At 44.4% G+C, this 19,803-nt stretch overlaps 1 protein-coding gene across 1 annotated transcript in view; it reads left to right on the forward strand.

Moving 5' to 3' along the window:
- Window positions 1-19,562, forward strand: part of prkd1 (protein kinase D1) — a 42,234-nt gene extending 22,672 nt beyond the window's left edge. Inside the window, exons 3-19 of the mRNA XM_012833011.3 lie at window positions 1,966-2,097; window positions 2,724-2,884; window positions 3,829-3,852; window positions 6,205-6,409; window positions 8,758-8,835; window positions 9,614-9,809; window positions 10,271-10,394; window positions 10,824-10,901; window positions 11,135-11,420; window positions 13,427-13,479; window positions 14,149-14,221; window positions 14,366-14,472; window positions 15,028-15,189; window positions 15,745-15,843; window positions 17,006-17,273; window positions 18,801-18,886; window positions 19,213-19,562. Coding sequence (XP_012688465.1) covers window positions 1,966-2,097; window positions 2,724-2,884; window positions 3,829-3,852; window positions 6,205-6,409; window positions 8,758-8,835; window positions 9,614-9,809; window positions 10,271-10,394; window positions 10,824-10,901; window positions 11,135-11,420; window positions 13,427-13,479; window positions 14,149-14,221; window positions 14,366-14,472; window positions 15,028-15,189; window positions 15,745-15,843; window positions 17,006-17,273; window positions 18,801-18,886; window positions 19,213-19,434 — 2,354 coding nt within the window. The 3' untranslated portion in view covers window positions 19,435-19,562. The remainder of the gene's footprint in view (window positions 1-1,965; window positions 2,098-2,723; window positions 2,885-3,828; window positions 3,853-6,204; window positions 6,410-8,757; window positions 8,836-9,613; window positions 9,810-10,270; window positions 10,395-10,823; window positions 10,902-11,134; window positions 11,421-13,426; window positions 13,480-14,148; window positions 14,222-14,365; window positions 14,473-15,027; window positions 15,190-15,744; window positions 15,844-17,005; window positions 17,274-18,800; window positions 18,887-19,212) is intronic.
- The last annotated feature ends 241 nt before the right edge of the window (window positions 19,563-19,803 follow it).

A 19,803-nucleotide genomic window follows, 5' to 3' on the forward strand; every position in this document is an offset into this window, starting at 1 on the left:
GTGGCGTTCCCTCTCACGCTGAGCACTCCACACACTCCCTCCCATTGGCCCATCTCAGCCCTGCCAATCATAACACACACTCGTGCCACGGAGAGTCAGCCACTTTGCACTCTCATGCACGCACTTCAGCTGCATGCTCAGCTATGTTATTTATTTTTTCCTTTTCCTTTTTATGTTTTTTTTGGCTGTTTCCTATTTGGCATCTTGTTTTGGCCTGTCACTGAAAATAGTTGCATGTTTTTGATGAGACTCTGAAGGGTTTGGTGTGTTTTGGTGAGGTGTTTAGCTCCTGTGCTCGACCTGCTCAGCTTCGCAGGTTAATACTTGGACCTCGGTAAAGATGTGTCCCTACTCCCGCCCTCCCTCTTTTTTTCTTTCTTTCTTTTTTCTGTGTGGGTTTTTTTTTTTTCTCTTTTTGCTTGTTTTTTTGCTTGTCTTTTAGTATGTCTTGATTTACTTTTCTTGAATTTCCTTTTTGCTGTTAAAGGAAACTTAAAAAAACAAAACAAAAAAGTCTCCCTGTCTCTCTCTCTCCATCTATCTCTTTCTCTCTTTCAGTTTGCAATGACTATTACTATGAAAGGGCAGATATACATTTTAGAGCCTTTTGGTGATCATAAGCTAAGATAAGATAAGATAAGATAAGATAAGATAAGATAAGATAAGTATGCCGATGCAGACAGACAGACAGACAGATGGATAGGGAGAAAGACATCGCGGGAGGGAGAGAGAGACAGACAGACAGATAGGGAGAAAGACAGATAGATAGGGAGAAAGACGTTGCGGGAGGGAGAGAGAGAGAGAGACAGACAGACAGATAGGGAGAAAGACGTTGCGGGAGGGAGAGAGAGACAGACAGACAGACAGACAGACAGATAGATAGATAAGGAGAAAGACATAGCAGGAGGGAGAGAGAGACAGACAGACAGACAGGGAGAAAGACATTGCGGGAGTGAGAGAGAGTGAGAGAGAGAGAGAGAGACAGACAGACAGACAGACAGATAGGGAGAAAGACATAGCAGGAGGGAGAGAGAGACAGACAGACAGACAGGGAGAAAGACATTGCGGGAGTGAGAGAGAGAGAGAGAGACAGAGAGAGAGACAGACAGACAGATAGGGAGAAAGAAGCCTCCTCTTACCCCACTACGTGCCAGTTTTCATTCTTGACACATTGTTGATACTAGTTACAAGAAAGAAGAAACAACAAAACAAGCCTTAATTACACACTGACAGTAAGCGCAGTCTAATCACCACTCCTTGCCTTTATGACTCTGTTGGAAGAAAAACAGTGTGTGTTTGTTTGTGTTTGAAGTGTGTGTTCAAGTGTGTGTTCAAGTCTCTTTCTCTTCTGTGTCTTTATTGTGTGAGTTAGGAGGGGGATCTTCATTTCTCCACAAGCTATTAGTGTCTCTGCCATTTTGATTTGTTTAGAGTTAGCCTCTGAAGTTCTATTCACTAGAGCTATTGTAAATAACAGCAAGCGTCTATTGCTGCACGGTAGCGCAAGCAGTGTCACACTGATATATTTTGAAAGCAAACCAAATATCATGCATGCTTCTATTGTTGCTCTGTACTTCGCCTCTTGGCAGATGATGTTGTGTAGAATTGGTGTCGTGTAGTATTGTGAGCACAATTGGAACACAATCCGCAATAATGAAGGACTTTGATTTGTGTAGACAGAGGAATTCTTAAGTAACGTGTAGGTTTTTTAGGTGTGTATTTTGTGGTAACTGTCTTCTATTACATCTTCAAAATTATTTTTGATGATCTATGGTCAACATTTCTGATACATTTCATCCCTCGGAAACGTAAGAACAGCGTTTTCAGCGTGCTGTATATTGCCAAAATACACCAGTTAGCAAGCTAGCCAGCTTTTATAAGTGCAACTTTGCTGTTGTTGATGTTTGCAAGGCAAGTCTGTGGGCTGTTAGCTAGTTAACAGCCCACCTCTCTCTGCTTTCCCAGCCTCGGCCACGGTGGAAGACTTCCAGATCCGGCCGCACTCTCTGTTTGTGCACTCGTACCGCGCTCCGGCCTTCTGCGACCACTGTGGGGAGATGCTGTGGGGACTGGTGCGACAAGGCCTCAAGTGTGAGGGTAAGACCACCACAGCCCTGCTGTCAACAACATTAGTCCCTCAGTCAATCTGTCTCTCTTTCTCTCTGTCTCTCTTTCTCTCTGTCTCTCTTTCTCTCTTTCTCTCTGTCTCTCTTTCTCTCTGTCTCTGTCTCTGTCAAGTGTGAGGGTAAGCACACCACAGCCCTGCTGTCCACAACATTAGTCCCTCAGTCAATCTTTCTCTCTTTCTCTCTTTCTCTCTGTCTCTCTTTCTCTCTTTCTCTCTGTCTCTCTCTCTCTCTTTCTCTCTGTCTCTCTTTCTCTCGGTCTCTGTCTCTGTCAAGTGTGAGGGTAAGACCACAGCCCTGCTGTCCACAATATCAGTCCCTCAGTCAATCTGTCTCTCTTTCTCTCTGTCTCTCTTTCTCTCTGTCACTCCTCCTGTTTATCACTTTCCTTTGTTTTCTCTCTGTGGGGGTCAGTTTTCACAGAGTGTGTTTATCTTGCTAAAGTGTGTAGTTAAAAAAAAAGGTGTGCAGCATTTATTTGGTTATATTGATTTGAGGAAAGAGGAGATGAAGAAACCGTGTAATCAAGCCTCCCTCTCGCTCTCTCGCTCTCTCTCTCTCTCTCTCTCTCTCTCTCTCTCTCTGTGACATGACAAGGCTGTGGGCTGAACTACCACAAGCGCTGTGCCTTCAAGATCCCCAACAACTGCAGTGGCATCCGCAAGCGCCGCCTGTCCAACGTCTCGCTCACGGGCCTGACGACCACGCGCTCCGTGTCTGCAGAGCCCTCCCCCACCACCCCCGACGACGCCTTACTGGTGAGGGCGTCCCAGATCCCCCGAAACAGACATCATGTCAATCACAGACAGTGTATTTATTCTGATGCCTGTCACACTAGTTGATGTCCTCATTTTGAGTGCTTGTTTAGAGTGGGTAACATGAATGCAGTGCAATATCCAGAGTGTGGCAGTACTTTGATATTCTGTACTTTCATAAGCACAAGCCTAGTCCTTATTCTCTCTCTGTGCCCTACTTTCATGTAGGAACAATTTTTACATTAGATGTCATTCTGAGCATTATATACATACACACGATGTACATACATTTCCATTTGCCTGGTAAAATGTGTTCAAAACCGATACATTGTCCGCTAATAATGTTGATACAAAATGTAACTATAGTATAGGATGTCCCTAAACAGGACATTTGTTTGTTGACAGTAAAACAGCCTATTAACAGACTTCAAGGTTTGTTTTCACCAATATGGTGCGACTTCCTCTGAAGTGACGACAGCAGTCGCACCTCTCATTGATGCCAAGCACACACAACGAGAGATAGTGGCAGTGATATGGGGGGAGTAACTTTTGCAACAGTTGGCTAAGCGCTTATTGATAAGTTCAGCAAGCTGTGCCCCGACTGGGCTTGCCTGTGTTCTGCCTGGGCCCGGAACCTAGCGGAAACCCTGCATTATAGTACAGCACAGCAGTCATTCAATGAAACTGTCCACATTCTGTAAAACCTGTGTGGTCTGTCAAACACCAGACTAAAATAAAAGATTGCTAGTTTGGATTGGATTGAAAAATCAGCTAAATTACAGTGAGGAAAAATCTGGTGTGAAAGCCCAATGTGTAGAGCAATGACTTTAAAACATCTGTACATTTGTTTTCTCTCATTAATAATAACCTGATCTCTCTCATTAATAAATAACCTGTTCTCTTCTTTTCACTCCCCATCATTTGACTGCTTTGCATGCTCCATCCAGTCTCCTGTCAGTCCAAGCATAGAGGTACGTACTGTCTTACCCACACACACACACACACACACACACACACACACACACACACACACACACACACACACACACACACACACACACACACACAGAAACACACACACACACTGACACACACACTTACACACCATTCAGAACTTCACAGATAATCCTCCTTCTGTATCTTAACATGTCAGTGTTGCAGAACTGTAAACAAGGTTCTCACTGACCTCTTCGGTTCTGCTGGGGTTCTAGATGCAGTTAAGCATCAAATTGAAGGTTCTGCTGGGGTTTTAGATGCAGTGAAGCATCAAATCGAAGGTTTTTTCCCCAGAATATTATGAGGGAAAAATGACATTTTCCATGTATTAACTTGGAATACCATAATTACATGAGATGAACCCAATATGCTGTTTTAGTAGATGCTTCTTTCATAACATCACACCGTACGTATCCTATTGGAGATAAGAGTGAGAGTATTAGGAAAACCCAGGTCTCTATCTCAAGACTTTTACTTCCATAGAGCTGACCTCTCCTCCACAAGTAGGTCTGCAGCGAGTGCCAGAATGGTTGCTGAAACATTTAGCATTGAAGCAGAGGTGTAAGCTATAAATGTTTACGTTTCAGTAGGCCTACTTAGTATCTCCCAAGATGCAAATGTGTTCTATTATGTATTCCATTCATGATTCATTTAACCTTTAAGAACATGTGTATCATATGTAATGAATGCTATATATTTTACATGCTAGGCCTAAATGAATTCTCCTGAATTGGTGCGTTTATGGAATAAATCACGACAAAAATAGCTCGTCATGGAAGTTAAGTGAGCAAGACTATGACACTGTCTTTTTCACAGGCTTAAAGTCACATATCCTGATTAACATATAACAGTCAGTTCGAAGGGGGTGTGGTTTGGGCATTTTAAAACACGTCTGACGTTTGTTTTTGCTCTCAAATTAGGGCCCCAAAGTATCACAAAGTCACAAAACTCAAATGATTGTGACTGAATAGATTGTATTGCTTGTATCCACCCACTGATGTCCATGGTATATACTGTATAGGCTCTTCAATCCTCTGATGCAATGGAAGTTGTGTTTTAGCTTGATGAGAGAAGTAGGAGAGCATTTGAATGAACCTCTTTATAGTTGTCAAAGATCAGTGCTAATTTAGTCAACTTCAGAGAAGTAACAACTGGGAGGCTCATTTGAATTTGCTGGAGAAAAACTGTGAATCAACTGCTACTGCATAAAGTAACATGTTTCCACAGAGCTCTATCAGAGCATCAGAGCAGTGATTGGCTGCAGTTTTAGATGCCAAGAGCCAAGACAGAGTGTGTGGAGTTGTATCTGGAAAGGGATGGGTGTTGTGTTTTACATTCACCTTTACATTATCTCTATATAATCCTGGATCAAATATAGCCATATAGAAACCTTCATGTTTCTCAGCGTTGTTTTCAAAACCATTCCACATAGAAACTTGTCAATAAAAAGGATTCCTTTGTTTGCCCTTTTTTCAAGGCTTAAAAGGCTCCATCCAAACAGCTAAAATCCTAATCATAATCCTACAATCCTAAATTTCCCAAGATTGTAGGGGTTTAAAAAAAAAAATACAAATTTTCAAATATTTCTAGAAAAGCATTTATAAAAGCAGGGGACCTGGGAGGCTGTGTGGAGGAGCTCGCTCAGGCCTGAGCTCCTGTAATGAGGCCATTTCAGGCCTCCCCTCCTCTCACGCAGAGCAGATCAATTCTGTGGCTTTCTGCTGAGCGTATCGAACAGTTGATTACGCACACCTGTGAGATGTCAGATACACTCGCCGCAGGGGGAGCGAAAATCCACCTCCACGTCAATCACTAACAGATTAAAGAGGGCCTCCATTTAAATGTGTTTTCTTCCACTCTCTCTCCATGTTTGGCAAAGTGTTCATGGCAAGACCTGCACAGGTCTGTTCACCAACATAAATATTTTATCGTAGTCCTCCTGAGGAGAGGGAATCTGTCACTCTGCCCATGAGCAGGGGGTTTGTAGCCTATAATATATCTGTGTGATCTATAGTCCAGTAGTATTTCAGTAGTAGTATTTTATGAATATAAAAAAGGCTTATACATTTTTTGTGTACTTCTGAAGAACCATCAATCCTTTCAGCTGTGCTTACACAACCCTTTGAAATATTGAAATGTACAGCCTTTGTGACACATGTGGGGATCAGTCTTCATAAATGTTTATATACGCTAAAGAAGGGTTTCGGTTGATGGTTTAGGTAGATAGTCAGAACAACGCCCTGAAGTAAATTTCGTATTCATTAATGTTAGCATCTTAGCTGTGCTTACACTGTCTCCATGTCACCCTTATCCCTTCTTCCCATCAGAAGACCCCACCAGACATCTTCCCTGGCAGAGGAAGGTCCAACTCGCAGTCGTACATCGGGCGGCCCATCGAGCTGGACAAGATCCTGCTGTCCAAAGTGAAAGTCCCGCACACGTTCGTCATCCACTCCTACACCCGACCCACCGTCTGCCAGCACTGCAAGAAGCTGCTCAAGGGCCTCTTTCGCCAGGGCCTACAGTGTAAAGGTGCAGCCTAGCCTCTTATTTACCCTGTGGTAATAATAACCAGTTATCAAACAACTCATGTTAGGGATTTCATGTATTAGCATCGCTTATCTTTTCGCAGCGGTGAATATCAATAAATATTCACCTGCGAATGTTGGGATGGCCCATTCAAATCAACGGAACTATTTGGAACATTCTGAAGAGCCGTATAATAATAACTAGTTGTCAAACGACTCATGTTACTGATTTCATGTATTAGCATCGCTAACACCATGTTGCAGCTTGAGACTGTCTGAGGTGTAGGGCTAGGGGTACTTTGGTTTAGAACTGGACTTTTGTTGTTTTTGCTGTTTGTCAGTGATAATGTAAAACATTTTTGTCGTTTTTTTTTTGCGTTTTCCCATGATTATGATTACCCACTCAACACCAACCCACCTAAGCGGCAGCTAAAACCTACCCGTTTCTCACGCGGGCGATGTTTGCGAAATGGAAACGAACCTTATCCACTTGTGCTTTAACGCTGAACTGAGTGGGTGGATCTGTTAATGAATGTTTCTCTTGCATATATACTGTAGCAGACACATTGGTAACTCGACACCTTTTGGGAATATAAGGTACTTCCTCCTGCCAGGAGTCTGCAGAAGACTAGACGATTAGATGAGAACAGATGAAGACTAGATGATAAGCAGATGATTTCATTGAAAAAATGTTGAAGGCGTAAGAAATGCAGTGAGGACGGAACCTTCCTGGAGCTCTGAGTGTGTGTGTGTGTGTGTGTGTGTGTGCTGTGTGTGAGTGAGTGAGTGTGTGTGTGTGTGTGTGTGTGTGTGAGTGAGTGTGTCTTGTGTGTCGGTGTGATTCCTGGAGCTGCGAGTGTGTGTTGTGTGTCGGTAGAGTGAGTGGCATGCGCACATGAGCGGACGTAGACAGGTGTAAGATAAGTTAAGAGGGGGTGTTAGACTCCTCAGGCTGAATACTGTCAGTCAGAGCTGTTAGGATCGCTGTCTGTCCACATGCATACATGTGAGAGAAAATATAAATAGTGTTCATGAGAACGGGAACTGTGGACACCTCTATAACACAGGTGATTGCAGAGTACAGAATATATTGCTCATAGCTATGTGTGTGTGTGTGTGTGTGTGTGTGTGTGTGTGTGTGTGTGTGTGTGTGTGTGTGTGTGAGAGAGAGAGAGAGAGAGAGAGAAACTGTGTATTTAAATTGCGAAAAATCTGAAGATTACATTTCATCTTTACATCATTACCGTACCTTACAATATCTTTCGCCCTTCACGGTTGTGGCTGCCCTATGTTGTGGCTGCGTGTGTATATGTGTGTGTTTGTGTGCACATGGGTTTGTGTGCATGTGTGTGAGTGCATTTATGTGTGTGTGTTCGCATGTCTACTTGTGTGTGTGTGTGTGTGTGTGTGTGTGTGTGGTAATCAGCAGTATGACAGCTAAATGAGTGGGCTGAGGAGGAGGACATCTGGCTAAGGCAGACAGGAGAGCGAGCAGTCAGAGGTGCCGAGAGCAACAGATCCAATGGAGACGCGCCACCTCTCATGCTGTCTGTCTGCTCACTCACCACGGCCCCTCTCTCCCTCTCCTCCTCCTCCCCTCTCTCTCTCCCCCACTCTCTTCATCCCCCTCTCTCCCTCTCCTCCTCCTCCCCTCTCTCTCTCCCTCACTCTCTTCATCCACCTCTCATGCTGTCTGCTCACTCACCACGGCCCCTCTCTCCCTCTCCTCCTCCTCCCCTCTCTCTCTCCCTCACTCTCTTCATCCCCCTCTCTCCCTCTCCTCCTCCTCCCCTCTCTCTCTCCCTCACTCTCTTTATTCATCCCCCTCTCTCTCTCCCTCTCCTCCTCCTCCCCTCTCTCTCTCCCTCACTCTCTTCATCCACCTCTCATGCTGTCTGTCTGCTCACTCACTCACGGCCCCTCTCTCCCTCTCCTCCTCCTCCCCTCTCTCTCTCTCCCTCACTTTATTCATCCCCCTCTCTCCCGCTCCTCCTCCTCCACTTTCTCTCCCTCTCCTCCTCCTCCCCTCTCTCTCTCCCTCACTCTCTTCATCCCCCTCTCTCCCGCTCCTCCTCCTCCCCTCTCTCTCTCCCTCACTCTCTTCATCCCCCTCTCTCCCGCTCCTCCTCCTCCACTTTCTCTCCCTCTCCTCCTCCTCCCCCCTCTCTCTCTCTCCCTCACTTTATTCATCCCCCTCTCTCTCTCCCTCTCCTCCTCCTCCTCCCCTCTCTCTCCCTCTCCTCCTCCCCTCTCTCTTTATCTTACATTTCTCTCTCTCTTTCTCTTTCTTTTTCTCTCTTCATCCCACCTTTCCTGTTCTCTTTCTACCTGTCTCTCTTCTCTCTGTTTCAGATTGCAAATTTAACTGCCATAAACGCTGTGCACCCAAAGTGCCAAACAACTGCCTTGGAGAAGTGTCCAGAAATGGAGGCAAGTTGGATTTTGTCTGCCACTCTAAGCGTGTTCTGTGTATTATCAGTGGATATTAGTCTGCCACTCTAAGCGTGTTCTGTGTATTATCAGTGGATATTAGTCTGCCACTCTAAGCGTGTTCTGTGTATTATCAGTGGATATTTGCTCTAGGAAGGTGCACAGGGCCCATACAAAGTCTTCCTTTTATGCTTCTAATAAAAGTGTTTTCTGGCAAAAAGTGTTAATTTTCTATGTACAAAAAAATCAGGATCCATTAACTGGCATAGGTTACTATGGCAACTATGCTAATGGGGGTACCATTTAGATGTGAGTGTATTGTGTTGGCCTATATGTAATCCATTTCACTCACTTATTGCAAATTATATCATTACACTAAAAGCTGAAGGGGTAAAAACCATTTCATCTTTTCCCAATTAACCAAAGAAATATTTTCCCTCAATCCTGAAAGGACAGAGAGGCAAAGATAGAGGATAGTGAAGACCGCAATTAAGGTATAGGTTAAATGGCTTACTCAATAATAACATGTATGAACAATATGTACAAGCATATGTTTACACACACACACACACACACACACGTTCACAGACAAACACATACACGCGCATTCACACACACACATTCACACACACGCAGTCACACACACGCATTCACACACACACACATTTACACAGACATTCACACACACATTCACACTCACACACACACACACACACACACACACACACACACACACACACACACACACACTCAGACATTCATTGTCCTCTCTGTGCAGACCTGTTGAGTCCAGGGGCGGAGGCTGACATAGTGATGGAGGAAGGGGACGATCTGGACTGCGACAGACACAGCCCTCTCATGGACGACCTGGAAGAGTCGCTCGCTCCCGACTCAGCCGCCCTGCTTGAGGCTGCTCATGGCGACATAGGAGATCTCCAGGACAACGACCCAGACGACCCTAACAGGGTCATAAGGTGACTGCGCACAGTCATACTGGGGGATTCTATTATGGTCTGGGGGCTCTGCTACTGTCACAACCTATCCACAGTTATATGAAAAGAACTGCAGGAATGAGGGGCCTCACTAGCCTAACCGCTAATGGCTGACATCAAACAGGAAGCATACAGAGACAGTGTGGAGAGGAAGAGGACAGGACCACACAGACCACGCAATTGGATTTGGATTTGCTTAGTCACAATTAAAAATTGACAACTCAGTGATTTATTTCTTTGAATGAATGGAGTTTGAAGTCCTTGAAAAGTATTAGACCGATCACAATTTCAGCACACGAAACAAAACAAAAAAAAACATTTAAAAAAATACCACCATATGCTATTTTTCATAGTGATAGTAGAAATATCATAAATGAATTGCTTAGAGGAATAATTATCAGCAGAAATGTATGAAGTTAAAGGCTTGTTGTTTCTCCCTGCAGTCCGTCTACCAGTAACAACATCCCCCTCATGCGTGTGGTGCAGTCGATCAAACACACCAAGAGGAAAAGCAGCAATGTGCTCAAGGAGGGATGGCTGGTGCATTTCAACAGTAAAGACACTCTGGTAGGACTGTCTTCCTCAAAGTACCCATGCATTCAGACTGATGTGACTGTCTTCCTCAAAGTGCCCATGCACACACACACACACACACACACACACACACACACACACACACACACACACACACACACACACACACACACACACACACACACACACACACACACACACACACACACACACACACACACACACACACACATTGCATTCAGCCTGAAGTTACAGGTGCTGAACTGTTGCAATTGAAAGGAGATATAGAGTTCAGGCACGTTCACTATTTCACTGTTTGTTTGTAGGGACTGAAGCCATTTTCCTCGGAAGCACAACAATGTTTAGACTTAACAGTACGATTGTCATGCATATGATCCTGTACATATGCATGATCTGGTATAATATGTAATATACATTTTCTTATGTCTTTGTCAACACCAGCGCAAGAGACATTACTGGAGGCTGGACAGCAAGTGTATCACCTTGTTTCAGAATGAAACAGGAGGCAGATACTACAAGGTAAGCAGAGTCTCCCTCGCCCTCTTACAACAACAACAACAACAACAACAACAGGTCCATGAAATCAGCCATGACATTTCTACCACAAAGCAGTCTTTCAATAACTGTAATTAAACTAAAGAATTGGCAGTCGACTGCTGTCAATAAATGCTTGTATGTAGAGTACTGAGAAATGAGCAAAATACTCTAATGGGGATTGAGTGTTAGATTGGTTCGACTTCCTGTCCCTACAGGAAATCCCCCTGTCAGAGGTGCTATCCCTCGAGCCAGCTAAGACCTTCGACCTGCTGCCCGAAAGCGCCAACCGCCACTGCTTCGAGATCACCACGGCAACGCTGGTGTACTTCGCGGGCGAGCAGCTGGTGCGGCCGGAGGGCGGCGTGGCGGAGAGCCTCGGCAGCATGCTGGTGAGCGGCACCGGGCAGGACGTGGCACGCATGTGGGAGATGGCCATCCAGCACGCCCTCATGCCCGTCATCGCCAAGGGGCTGTCGCAGGGCAGCCGCTACAGCCACCACAGTACGTTACGGTCCCGGTCATGCCAAGCCAAGCCACACCCGTGGCACATCTACATGCTTCGCCCTGCTGTGTTTTTCACGCCTCTGTAATTGGTAGCTGTGCAGGGCTATACTGACAGCTCTACGTGGCTATGGGTCCACTGCAGTGGCGGCAACATGGAGTCACATGTCACTGCAGTGTTCCCTTTAGCCACCAGCAAATGTGAACCAAACTACACTTGAAATGAGAACTACAAGCTATGAGAATGCCATGAACTAGAGTTCATGAACCAAATGAACCATGAACCAAATATGTTAGGTGAAAATTCACCCTAGTTACCTCAGGACTCCGGAGCTGCATATAAGTATATTTATTAGACAAACAACAACAATTGCAATCGGGCTCACTCCCAGCACAAGGCTGAAAGTGAATAATAAATATACTTATATGCAGCTCCGGAGTCCTGAGGTAACTAGGGTGAATTTTCACCTAACAGTTAAGGTATCCAAGAAAACAGTGCCTACACGTGGTGGTGCAGTGGTTAGCATCGCATCGGTTTTGAGTTTTACCTTCACTATTTAGGGCCTACTATACTGAAAAAATAGGTGTTGTGCTCAAATGACCTGGTGCGGTTCAGACATATACACACAAATCTCATTCAGGCTTCATTCAAGTGTTATGTGCTTTGGCTGAAATAGTTGTACGGATTTTTTTACTAATCCTCGTATGAAATGCTGTTTTGCATGAGATGGAAGGAAGAAGCCGTGTGTGTTATTCCTGAGGGTGAAACTTTGAGGGTTGAGACGTGCCCTAATTCCAGTCCCTGTTTAAAAACGAGCTGCATAAACACCAGGTCCCAGTGTGTCCCTGGCTGGAGCAAATTGCCCTCTGTTTCTTAACCACCTTGATGGACCGAGGACAAAGGGGACTGATGGCGGACAGAAAGGCATGAATCAGAGCTAATACCTGATTCAGACGCATCATATGGGGAGAAAAATGCCTTCTGCTGTAATACCAGAGCTTTTACCGCCATTCAATTTGCCCCATTCAGCGCCCGTGTTGGAGCTTGTCGCAAAGAGACGATATTATGAAATGAAATATGTTGAATTCATCAAATTTAAATTACCCTTTGCTATGGTAGCAATGGTAAAGTCAGTGTTTCTGTTAGGAGTGTCTGGCGAAGTTTCGAAAGGAAATTTCAATCAGATAGTATTTGAGGACAATCCTGGTTGAAATTATTATTTTTGAAAGAACTAGATTATAAGGATTTGAGTCTAAAAAACTTTCGATTGGAAAATATTGGAACTGCCCTGTCAAGCAGCGATTGGTGGGATTTTCTTGCCATTCCACATGGAGTTGCTTGTTATATATCTTTCATATTTCTTATGAATATATATCTATCCTATATATCAAGCCTGGAGGTTTCATATATCTTATTAATATATATAAATGTATCCTATATATCAAGCCTGGAGGTTTCATATATCTTATTAATATATATAAATGTATCCTATATATCAAGCCTGGAGGTTTCATATATCTTATTAATATATATCTAGCCTATATATCAAGCCTGGAGGTTTCATATATCTTATGAATATATATCTATCCTATGTATATAAAGCCTGGAGGTTTCATCAGGCTGGTGCTGGAGATGTGTCCCTTCACAAAAGCAGGTGCTATTTGCTATTTGCTGCACCAGTACAGACAAAGAAGTGTGTCGAGGTGAAAGCAGACTGGAGCAAAAATGCACGATTGTGTGTGTGTGTGTGTGTGTGTGTGTGTGTGTGTGTGTGTGTGTGTGTGTGTGTGTGTGTGTGTGTGTGTGTGTGTGTGAGGGAGAATGTTGCATATTCATAATGTGATCAGATGCTGTGAGTGTTCATTGTTCACCACAGTCCCATAAGAGGTGAAATAATGGGATTGTGTGATGTATGTATGAGTTGCTGCTGGAAGAATTATTCATTAAAAGCTTGTCTGTTTTTGACTCCATAAATCACAAACACCCCTCTCTCTCTCTCCCACAGAAGATGTTTCTATCAGCATCTCAGTATCCAACTGCCAGGTTCAGGAGAATGTGGTAGGTGTATTTACTGAGTCTCCTTAGCATTAGACATCATTCCTCACAGCAGCATGGGTGGTGAGGCAGATTAAATGTCTGCTTTTGTGAAGGCATATTTTCATTGTATTTGTATTTCATTGTGAGTTCACACAACACAGGTTCATTATCTGCTCTGCCTATACTGCTCTGACAAGCCACGTGTTTTTCTCAGCTTGAGACAGAAACACACAGACACACACACGCGCACACACACACACACGCAGGCACACACATAAAGCACACAGTGAGGGGAAAAATAGAGATACACGTACACAATGCCTCCCTCAGTCGCCCAGTAAGGCAAACACAGATACGCACACAATACCCCCAATTCAGGCTACTCTCATTACCTGCATGGCCATGGGGTTGCCATGGTTACCTCCGCCAGCATGACAGTTTCTGCAGGATGTGGTAGTGTCACATAAGGTAGTAGTTTAAATTCAAGCTTCCAGGTTTGTGTGTGTGAGTACTTTGTTGCAGACTAAGTATAATAATGTGACAAGACAAATATGAAAAATGTGAGAAGTCTGAATAAAAATAAATTCAAACATATCAGAGGTTTCACATGCATTTGTTTGTTGTGAATGAATTGGTTGTAGCACTCCTACTCCTCCTTAAACATTCTCTTTTTTCTTTTCCCCCTTCAAGGACATCAGTTCCGTTTATCAGATATTTCCTGATGAAGTTCTTGGTTCTGGGCAATTTGGAATCGTGTACGGAGGTAATGCATTTATTCATGTGGAACTAACCAGAGAAGAAGACTACCAGTGGTTGATTCGATGCTTCTACGGCTTTGAGAGTCACTGTTGAGAGGGGTGGAGTGGGTTGGTGATGCATGGAGGTCATTGTGAGTCATGCTTCGCAGGGAAACACAGGAAGACGGGCAGAGACGTGGCCATCAAGATCATCGACAAGCTGCGCTTCCCCACCAAACAGGAGAGCCAGCTCCGCAATGAGGTCGCCATCTTACAGGTGAGTGTGTGTACACCCTGTGCTCCTCCATTACACAAACATACAGACACACACAGACACACACACACATGCAGAGAGAATTTGTGAGGGTCATCGAGCTTTCCATAGACATATATACAGAAAGGGTGTTTATAGGTTCCACCTCCTGTATCAGCTAAATTTGCGTGTCGGTCTACACAACGGAAAAAAACTGTTTCAGTTGAAATCCAAACAAGTTACCAGTCCTAATCTAGACACCCACCGCTACTGAAATATGATTGATTAAATATTTTTCGATCTATAAATGTTTTTAACTGTTTGTCACTTTTTTAATAGCTGGGGCGGTAATAGGTATCTTTACGCTACTTGAATGTAATGCGACTGTTGTTCGACATTTGACACCACTGATGATGACCAGCAATGACCAATTCCACCGACCACATCCACTAAATGGTTGCTCATTATTTCATGGCAGTATACTCAAACATGTTGGCAGTACATTTAGAATGGAGGGTGTACTATGTTAGGTGATGCAGGTAGAGGAAGATGTATTTATTTCTTTACTTCACCCTGCAGAACTTGCACTACCCTGGTGTCGTCAACCTGGAGTGCATGTTCGAGACGCCCGAGCGTGTGTTTGTTGTCATGGAGAAGCTCCATGGAGACATGCTGGAGATGATCCTGTCCAGTGAGAAAGGGAGGCTGCCCGAGCGCGTCACCAAGTTCCTCGTCACTCAGGTCAGTGTTGAGCCGCGTTTAGTCTAGCCTGTTACTGTAGGCGTGTGTATTTGCATTTGAAAATGCTAATATATGTTATACAAAGGTAGTGGCAAATGGATACATTCTCAATACATCAGGCAACGCAAAGAAATTTGCACACAACAACAATCAATACATTTTTGTGTTATGTCATCTATCAGTGCTCTATATAGCTGAAGTGGAAGGATCAGCTTCCGGTGTCCTCAGCAGTCTGGTCATTATTTATATGTTCGACTTTAAGGAATGTTATGCCAGTGTACGGTGTAATGTAGTAACATTCATATGTAGCATGTCTAGTCATCATTATTGTATGGTCGCTGTAACTGAAATGTTACCACAGCAAGGTCTTGGGCTCTAGCTCCCGGGCTGCATGTATGTATGTGAGTCATTCTTTAATTAATGATATGGCCAAGAAATGTTATACTATAGCTGCTACAAGGTTTGTTGTAAGGATGGCAGTCGGGTCAAGTGTATATATATACGATTGTTGTGTTTGTTCTGTACTTATGGAAGTATAAATGTGTTGGTTTTCAGATTTTGCAGGCTCTGCGACATCTCCATTTCAAGAACATAGTGCACTGTGACCTCAAGCCCGAGAATGTTCTACTAGCATCCGCTGACTCCTTCCCGCAAGTAAGCTCCTAGCAGATAAACACACAATGTTCTGCAGTCTTTCTCTCCCTCTCCCTCTTTCTTCCATTCAAAGAATAACAGTCATTAGTGGGGTGGACTCTGTCTTCAGTGGATGGTGTCTTGTTTTGTTCTATTTGTTTGTGTTTTTGTACGTGTATGTGTGTGTGTTTTTCTCCCTCTCTCTCTCTCTCTCTCTCTGTGTCTCTCTCGTCTCTGTTAAATCAGAAGACTGCCAATTATTCTCACATTCTCGCTTGTCAGCCTCCAGTGTGAGTTCCCGTTTGGAGACGCGCTAACTCTGCCATGAATCACCCCTGTTTAGACACAAACATCTCAGCCCCGAACGTTACGAAAAAACACACACACATTTTGCATTTGTTCTCTGTGGTATTTCGACAAAATATTTCTCCCCAAATGATAACGGAAAGATATTTTTTCTTCCCGCCAGCGAGCCTTTGTTTTGAAGCAAAAGAAAGAAAGCGATAAAAAAAAAGAGAAAAAAAAAAAACATTTTCCCTCTTGCTTGGCTCGCTTTTTGTCTCAGCTTTTGTTGTGCTATCCTTAATTCGGCTCTAGCGAAATGTCGGCGGGTACATGGAGGGAGCCAACAGGAAGCCACATTGTAGGCACATCTAGCCGTGTGATAATTCCTCTGGTAACCGGGTGTAGTGTCAGCACTGACAGCTGATCATTAAACTGTCTGGGAAGTGAGGAAACACAGGATGCTATTTATTAGGTCTGTGCAGTGCTTGTAGAAGAAAGAGAAGAGGGTGAGTAACGGACGGGGGATAATATGCATTTGTTTGCATCTGAATAGCCGCCTCGTCATTTATCATGAGTGCAATGCGTGATGGTTTTTTGTTCCAAGGGTTGCGTTTTGCATGAAATCCCATACCTGCTGCAGGGAAAGGCTAGCATTAACGTGTCAAGTTGATTCCTTCTATTTATTACGTCAATGTCATTACGTCACTGTAACTACAGCTTCAGGACACACAAGGTGGACCATCAGCAGAATGGAATACATGCCCAAATGTCTCTGAGACACCAATAAATAGCAGAAGAATTTAAAGACTTTTTGAACATCTGTTGAATGAATGCAGGTGTTTTTCCATGATCATAGTGATGGGTTGTGACCTTGCCCCTGCCCTTGCCCCTGCCCCAGGTAAAGCTGTGTGATTTTGGCTTCGCCCGCATCATCGGCGAGAAGTCGTTCCGGCGCTCGGTGGTGGGGACCCCGGCGTATCTGGCCCCCGAAGTCCTGCGCAACAAAGGCTACAACCGCTCCCTGGACATGTGGTCCGTCGGCGTCATCGTCTACGTCAGCCTCAGCGGGACGTTCCCCTTCAACGAGGACGAGGACATCCACGACCAGATCCAGAACGCCGCCTTCATGTACCCCACCAACCCCTGGAAGAAGGTCTCGCAGGACGGTGAGTGAGTGTGTGTGCATATGTGTGTGTGTGTGTGTGTGTGTGTGTGTGTGTGTGTGTGGCGTCTGGACAGCAAGGGTTTACGTAGCTGGAGATCATAGGATGACCTGTATGAATAAGAACGTCATTTCATTCAGCGTCATTAGCATTAGCAAACAGAAAACAAATAGTTTAAATAAAAAATAGCAAGACGTTAAAAACAATCATAAAGCAGGTATTATCCATTTTAATTTAATTTTAGAAGTAGATTTAGTAGAGTAGTTTTTCAAAGGAAAAAAAGACAAATCCATCATAATTTTGTCTCCTTCATTAAAGGTTGACAGCTAGCTGTAAACATGTCCAACCACCTAAACGTGTATGTTATCCTCAGGGCCCATGACCATCTTGGCAGATGAATGAGGGAAGATGGCGAGATAAAGTACAGATGGGCTTCTGGCTAAAAGCAGTAGTTTGCATGTGGGTGGATTGAAGTGAAATGTATCTTTCAGCCAGTCAGACCTCACATCCGAACTGCAGTGTAATCAAATATCAAGGGCCCCTTCCCCGGGGGTTTTATAAGGACGCTCAGTAATGCTTGCTGCTGTCTTTCTGTTGTAACAAAATGTTCAGACAGGGACCATTTTGTTTTGCTCCAACATTTATTTTTATTTTGTTTTGTTTCTGTTTCTTGTTGTGTGTCCTCTATTTTTAAATGTCCGTGCTGATTCTCACGATTTTCCCCCTGGGGTCTTTGTAACTTGCAGTTTGCATTTATTTTGCAATGTAGGCTGTGTAGTTAAAGACATAAATTCCACATGTCTCATCGCACAAATATTTATCCAACAGAATTACAGAGGCTCACAACAGCAACAGAGAGAGAGAGAGAGTGTGTGTGTGTGTGTGTGTGTGTGTGTGTGTGTGTGAGAGAGAGAGAGAGAGAGAGAGAGAGAGAGAGGAGGATATTAGTTTCACAACATAGCAGTTCAGTTGTTTTTTCCCCCAACAAAGTGTAAACATTTGAACTTAAAAACTAAATTCCCACCAGAACAGAGAGTGCCGTCGGGTTAGTGGACAAATAGTGCGCCATTCATGGTAGATAATAGAATGAATGGGGTGGGTTAGTTGACAAATAGTGCTCCATTCATGGTAGGTAATAGAATGAATGAGGTGCAAGTGAAGCGTAGACCAGCATGAAAGAAGACAGGCCAGCAAGAAAGAGGAAAAAAGAGTGCAGGAGTAAAGAGAGGAAAAGGGGGGGGGGAAAGAGGATGTGTGTGTGTGTCTATAATGAGTGTGTGTGTGAGTGTGTGCACCATTTTTGTTGTGGCCCAACCATGTGTGTAATGCCAAATGATCCACTGGGTCTCAAGGTCAGGAATCCCCAGAGCGACTCTGAGGTGTGTGACCCCAGAAATAATGCTAAGATGATGTTAGCTTTGCTCATTATCCCCTCTCCACCTCGGCCAAAGCTCCCGGGCCTGCTCTTTCTGCTCTTTCTGCTCCCCCTCTGCCCAGCCGGGCCTCTGACTGCCTGCTTTGTTGTTCCAGCAATTGACCTCATTAATAACTTACTTCAAGTCAAGATGAGGAAGCGCTACAGCGTGGACAAGTCCCTCAGCCACCCCTGGCTCCAGGTGAGTCACAGGTTCATGAGCGCTGATGCTAACGATGCTAAGACTAATGCTATTAGTAATCACAATGCCCAGGCTTTGGATTTTACATCATAGCTACTATGAATGCTAACCATGCTAAGGCAATTTCTATCTTTAACAAAACAATAATGTGAATTGCAGCGCTAACTACTACTGGCAATGCTCTTTAAAGATGGATGTTTGAAGAAACCTGCTTATATAGTTATCTAGGCCTGAATGATCTGACAGATCATTTATATGACACCTTATAGCATTGTCTTGGGAAGATTCAATGGGTCATGTCGATAAATGATTTGTTTGCGCGTTAGGACTATCAAATGTGGTTGGACCTGCGAACTCTGGAGTACAGAATGCACGAGCGCTACATCACACATGAGAGCGACGACCATCGCTGGGAGCACTACGCTCTGCAGAATGGCCTCCAGTACCCAGTCCACCTCCTCAATCCCCATGGTAACCTGAGTGAGGGGGTGGAGACAGAGGAGGAGCAAGAACTGGGCACGCTCAGTGAGAGGGTTAGCGTGCTGTGACCTGCCAGTGCCCTCTCAAGAACGCTGCGCTCCACTCTCTCTATCTGTCTCTCCCACTCTCTCCTGCTCTCTCTTTCTCCCTCTCTCTCTCTCTATCTGTCTCTCTCTCTCTCTCTCTCCCTCTCTCTCTCTCTCTATCTTTCTTTCTCTCCCACTCTCTCCCTCCTGCTCTTTCTCCCTCTCTCTCTCTCTCTATCTGTCTCTCCCACTCTCTCCCTCCTGCTCTCTCTCTCTCTCTCTCTCTCTCTATCTGTCTCTCCCACTCTCTCCCTCCTGCTCTCTCTCTCTCTCTCTCTCTCTATCTGTCTCTCCCACTCTCTCCCCTCATTTTAGCATCCCCAAGCCTCCACTCATGACTGTCTACTTGCT

This window comes from Clupea harengus, chromosome 14 (genome assembly GCF_900700415.2).
Source record: "Clupea harengus chromosome 14, Ch_v2.0.2, whole genome shotgun sequence".
Lineage (NCBI taxonomy): Eukaryota > Metazoa > Chordata > Actinopteri > Clupeiformes > Clupeidae > Clupea > Clupea harengus.